This window comes from Limulus polyphemus, unplaced genomic scaffold (assembly GCF_000517525.1).
Source record: "Limulus polyphemus unplaced genomic scaffold, Limulus_polyphemus-2.1.2 Scaffold4598, whole genome shotgun sequence".
In the NCBI taxonomy this organism is placed as follows: Eukaryota; Metazoa; Arthropoda; class Merostomata; order Xiphosura; family Limulidae; genus Limulus; species Limulus polyphemus.
In genome coordinates, this window is record NW_013670208.1 from 10,739 (window position 1) to 16,817 (window position 6,079).

Consider the following 6,079-nt stretch of genomic DNA (forward strand, 5'->3'; position numbering starts at 1 on the left):
GTGTAACGTTTAATCATGATAGATGTTAGCGTAATAGATGAGATAATACACCACAATGATGGTACTTCCAAGTAGAAGGAGTGTATCATGGTACTTCCCAATAGAAGGAGTGTATCCACTCCTTCTATGGGGAAGTACCACGATACTCTTCTATTGGGAAGTACCACACTCTTCTATGGGAAGTACCACGATAGATACACTCCTTCTATTGGGAAGTACCACGATATGGTACTTCCCAATAGAAGGAGTGTATCATGGTACTTCCCCATAGAAGAGTATCACGGTACTTCCAGTAGAAGAGTATAATGGTACTTCCCAATAAGTGTATAATGATTCATATTGTGTTACTTAGTGTTAATCCTTGGTCTTTAGTCGGTACAAAAATTACTAATTCGTACACTAAAGTTAGTTAATTTCACTTGTCATAAGACTTTAGTATCAGGCCTACTGTGATATTTTACACTACATTCTATATTTAGCCCATTAAGGGTTTGCAAGAATTAGAAGTGTGTATAATAACAGAATTCCAACCACATTATGTTCGCCATATCTAATACCAACGATGTGTTTCGCTCAATCCTGGGCTCATCAAGCCGGCTTAGACACAACAAACACAGTAGTAATCGAAATACTGGTTAAATGTAACACTGTCCTATAATATGGTGTTTAAGTTAGAACAATACATTGTCCTACAATATTACACCTAAAACAATACAGTGTCCTACAATAATACACCTAAAACAATACACTGTCCTACAATAATACACCTAAAACAATACACTGTCCTACAATAATACACCTAAAACAATACACTGTCCTACAATAATACACCTAAAACAATACAATGTCCTACAATAATACACCTAAAACAATACATTGTCCTACAATAATACACCTAAAACAATACACTGTCCTACAATAATACACCTAAAACAATACACTGTCCTACAATAATCACCTAAAACAATACAGTGTCCTACAATAATACACCTAAAACAATACCGTCCTACAATAATGCACCTAAAACAATAGTGTCCTACAATAATACACCTAAAACAATACACTGTCCTACAATAATACACCTAAAACAATACATTGTCCTACAATAATACACCTAAAACAATACAGTGTCCTACAATAATACACCTAAAACAATACAATGTCCTACAATAATACACTTAATCTTCAAACGTTTGTATATTCATAATAACATATCAGAAACAATATAATATAATATTAGTTATTTTTACCATAATAAATACAAGTATTGGTTGACAAAAATCACCCAAACTTCTGTTTTCTTGTACTTTTCCGAGATTCAAAATAAAATGTTTTATTCAGTATATAAATATTATATTAATATTTACGAATTTCACTGCTAACCATTTTTTATGTTCTTTGGAAATATTTAATAGCAGATATATGTATGATTTCAATGCTTTAAATATAACATTTACGGCGTTTTGTTGGCGAGGTACTTTATTTTCAGATCTTTAAAATACATACTAAACTAAACATCAAAAATATCAATACAACTTCTATAACCACTCTATTCTACTTAGGGATTTTTAAACAAAACAAAATTTTCAAACTTTAATGTAGAATAAAACAAGTTATAGAAAGAAAAAAACGGTGAAAATCGCCTGCGCACCCTCTCCCTGTCAAAAGATGTTTATTAAAAGCTCGCAACGAGTTTTAAAGTCGCTTCTCTTATCACAGTGTTTATGTAAGACTTCTGTTTGATCGGTTAACTTAAATCCCTCTCTTGCTAAATATTCGAGTTTAAATTACACGCCAATTAAATATCAGCAAACTACACAAGTAATTAAACATCATTCATCAGCCAGCTGATGAAAGGAATTTCTTATAAAAAATATGTTTACATTTTTACACTGATGCTTTAGACTAAATAGTTTCGTTTTTTTAACCTCCATCTTATACTGAATGCTTTCTTGGAATCCAGACTTCGTCTTCGCTGGTGTAAGAGCTTTGTGATGATGTCGACATACGTGAGGAGTGGGTGGACGACCGGTAATTCTTCCAATCAAATTCCCGATTGAGAAGAACTGGCGAATTCGGAGACGGCTGGTGGATAGTACCGTCAACAACACATTCCGAGACAGTATCCGAAAGTAATCTGACGTCAGAAAAAGCCTCGTGAATCTCGAGGAACTTCTGGTGTGATCTACGCATGCGTAAACTACCATATATCGGAAGAGAGATCCGTCTTGAGGAGCTGACCTCCCCAATCTTCCGATCGCTTGAAAGAGGTATCAGTCTGGTTGAAGTGTTCACTGCTAAAGAATTATCATCGGAACTTAAATCCAGACCCTCAACACTCAGTTCCAAGTCACTGTTGTTCAGTACACGCGACGTATTTCGACTAGTTATGGGCAAAAAAGGTTTTCTCCTTCTGAAAAGCTTTTCCGGCGTTGATGTCATAATGGGACAGCTTTTCCGAAAATTCTGATTTCTTATGAAACCTGAACTTTCATCCAACTGCTTGCTAAGCTTGCCTTCTTTTATGTTGAACTTCAACCGCTCCATCCCTGGCAGTCGGGGATTCCTCATCTCCGCCAGGATTCTTCTTGAACTCTCAACTCTTATACTTTCAAAATATCCTGAAATTAAAAGAAATTATTTAAATAATTGAGAAGAAACTAAGAATATCGTTCTTGGAAATAAGGACAAAATTGTTTGTTGTTGAGTATGAAAGCGCAAATGTTTACTTTTTTTTCAATGGAAACTTAGTTTCTTTCATCGCCGAAAGGGAGTTTATAACCGTAAATCCAGTTTTTTCTAGCTTCATTTATCCTGATATGTACTTCATGTACGGATTGGGGGGGGGGGGGCAACAGGTAGCGCCCCATGAGTGAATACATGCCGAACATCACAAGTGATCTAGGTGGTGTTATTTAACCATCAGATATCGACACGTGTGGACTGTCATGTTTTATCACAGGTAGTCCATCTGTTAGAGTTCGACAGGTGTGGACCGTCATGTTTTATCACAGGTAGTCCATCTGTTAGAGTTCGACAGGTGTGGACCGTCATGTTTTATCACAGGTAGTCTATCTGTTAGAGTTCGACGGGTGTGGACCGTCATGTTTTATCACAGGTAGTCCATCTGTTAGAGTTCGACAGGTGTGGACCGTCATGTTTTATCACAGGTAGTCCGTCTGTTAGAGTTCGACAGGTGTGAACCGTCATGTTTTATCATAGGTAGTCCATTATTTCGCAAATTCGTCTGAATGAACTCTTAGCAAATTCTAACATAAACTTGTTCAAAATTCTTGAGGTTTAGCCATAAATTCAAGACTAATTTTGCCATACAGAGGCAATTGCTCAGAACATTCCAAAATGATTTAAACTTTTGTTTATTTTATTGCAAAGCGCAAAGTTACACAATGGACTATTTGTGCTGTGCCCGCTACGGGTATCGAAACCCGGTTTTTAGAGTTAAAAGCCTTCAGACTTACCGTTGAACCAATAGGAGGCAATAACTTGTTTGTTTGTTTGTAATTAAGCACAAAGCTACACAATGGGCTATCTGTGCTCTGCCCACCACGGGTATCGAAACCAGGATACTATCGTTGTAAGTCCGCTGTGCCACTGGGGGAGGGGCAATAACTTAAACGATGCTCTAGTCTAAAAGATTCTTGTTTGCACTGGTGACGAAGAGTTTTTAGTACACTTACAATCAAGAAACTGTAATACACTAGTGATAAAAAAAACAGCACACTAATGTTCAAGAAATTATAGTACATTAATGGTAGAAAAAATCTTTATAACAAGAGAACAATTTAGCACAAAATTAGTTAATTATACTCGAAATGTTACAAAGTAAATAAAGCTGTATTACCGATTTTCCTCAACTCAATGCACGCAATAGACTCGATCTGCATACTTTATTTAAACATGAACTTAGACTTACCCGTACAATCGATGACAGGTTAGCCCTGATTGTCTTGCATTCGTAACGAATAGGACTATTAAACTTTATCGGCATGAATTTGGTCAGGTGACACAAGATTAGAACTGACGCATTTAGCTCATGATTTAGTTCTTCTGTTTTCACCGTACAGTGGTTTTATTTACGAACAGATAGAATTTTGGTAAAATATTCGCCGTTTTCTGAAGCAGATATTTGTTAGATCTAACGTGATTTCATGCGCTAACCTCAATCTTTAATTTCTTGTAATTTACTTTGAAATTTCGATTATTTACAACTTAAAAAATATACTTACCTAAAGAGAAAAATATCTGTAATTAGTGCACCATATAAAAACTTACACTATACAATGAAAAGTCCAAGTAAAAAACAATTATTTCTATCCTGCAATCCTGGGCCTAAACTAAAGTTTCCTTTAACAATTACTTCCAGTCCAACATTTCTATTTTTTCACGGCTTTAGTATACCAGTTTTGTTTACCTTGTTCACCAGTTCAATCGATGGTTGTAGACCAGTTCAAATTCCACACTGGAATAGACCTATACCATATCTAAAACGAATTATAATTCTACCTCATAAGTTATTAAAAACGTTAGTTCTATGTGTACAATAACTCGTGAACAGTATCCATTTGTCACAGTTCTGGCGAAGGCTAATCTCATGTAACGCCCGGAAAACAAATCTAGTTCCAACCAGAATCTAGGCCTAAAAGGCATTAAAGTGTGACTGTTGAATTTTTTATCTGTTCTATTGCTTTCCTAGCGAAAACGTATTTCAGTCTGGACAAAGTATGTATATAAACAATCAAATTGCGTGATTAATATTATTAAGTCACTGAATATGGTCAGTTTTTATTGAAAGTCGATTAACCACGCCACGAAAGTCACTGCGGCACTTAGTAATTTTATAAGCACATAAACTAGTTCAATCTTGAAAAACAAACAAACAAAAGAAGAAAAAAACATGCATATTAGTTTTAACCTAACCACGAAAAACAACTGATACAAGACTAGTAGTGAACTTAGATAAAAAAAATAAAAAGTCATTTACAGAAATCACATTCGAATATTGTTAAAAGCGTATGATACAAGACTAGTAGTGAACTTAGAAAAAAAATAAAAGTCATTTACAGAACTCACATTCGAATATTGTTAAAAGCGTATGATACAAGACTAGTAATGAACTTAGATAAAAAGTAAAAAGTCATTTACAGAAATCACATTCGAATATTGTTAAAAGCGTATGATACAAGACTAGTAGTGAACTTAGATTAAAAAAAAATAAAAAGTCATTTACAGAACTCACATTCGAATATTGTTAAAACAACTGATACAAAACTAGTAATGAACTTAGATAAAAAAAAATAAAAACCTCACTTACAGAAGTCACAATCAAATGTCACTGAAACGACTGATACAAAATTAATAGTGTATAGAGATCAAAAAATAAAGATTCGTTTGTTTGTGTTGAAACACAAAGCTGCACAAAGGGCTATCTGTGCCACTACGGGTATCGAAACCCGGTTTCTAGCGTTATTAGTCCACAGACTTACCGCTGTGCTAGTGAGGGGCAAGTAAATGTTCATTAATAACGGTCACGTAACAATAGATTTTTTCTGGATCAATTTGAAATTTCAATCTTAATTGTATGACAAAATAATCAAAATTTAATTTGTCGAATAATTTCCTAAAGATGAAAATACATAACCAACTGTTTTAATAAACGAACTGAAAATAATAAGGATTAAACTATCATATTTCAAACATTAAATATTTTGTAATTTGTCTCATTGTAGTTTATTAAGCTAACTTTCGATTCAGATGTAATCTAGAAATTTATTCCGAGTCAGCTTGCAATAAAATTAATTTTAAAAAGTTCACAATAAAATTAAAATATAAGATCATAACTTAAAAGATAGTTAACACTAAAATATAATATTGTAATTTAAAATATAGAATAAAAGTAAAATATAAGATCATAACTTAAAAGATAGTTAACACTAAAATATAATATTGTAATTTAAAATATAGAATAAAAGTAAAATATAAGATCATAACTTAAAAGATAGTTAACACTAAAATATAATATTGTAATTTAAAATATAGAATAAAAGTAAAATATAAGATC

The 6,079-nt window shown here is 33.4% G+C and overlaps 1 protein-coding gene across 4 annotated transcripts in view; it reads right to left on the bottom strand.

Annotated features, from left to right (window-relative positions):
* Window positions 1-1,416: 1,416 nt before the first annotated feature.
* The window catches only part of LOC111088859, a 10,173-nt gene continuing 5,510 nt past the window's right edge, over window positions 1,417-6,079 (bottom strand). Inside the window, exons 1-2 of one of the 4 annotated variants that reach the window (XM_022399989.1) lie at window positions 3,863-3,943; window positions 1,417-2,621 (exon numbers count right to left, since the gene is read on the bottom strand). In XM_022399989.1, the coding sequence (XP_022255697.1) occupies window positions 1,936-2,621; window positions 3,863-3,905 (729 nt within the window). In that variant the 5' untranslated portion in view covers window positions 3,906-3,943 and the 3' untranslated portion in view covers window positions 1,417-1,935. Of the gene's footprint in view, window positions 2,622-3,862; window positions 4,005-4,432; window positions 4,617-6,079 lie in introns of those variants that run through there. The other 3 variants (XM_022399991.1, XM_022399992.1, XM_022399990.1) reach the window with 3 other exon arrangements.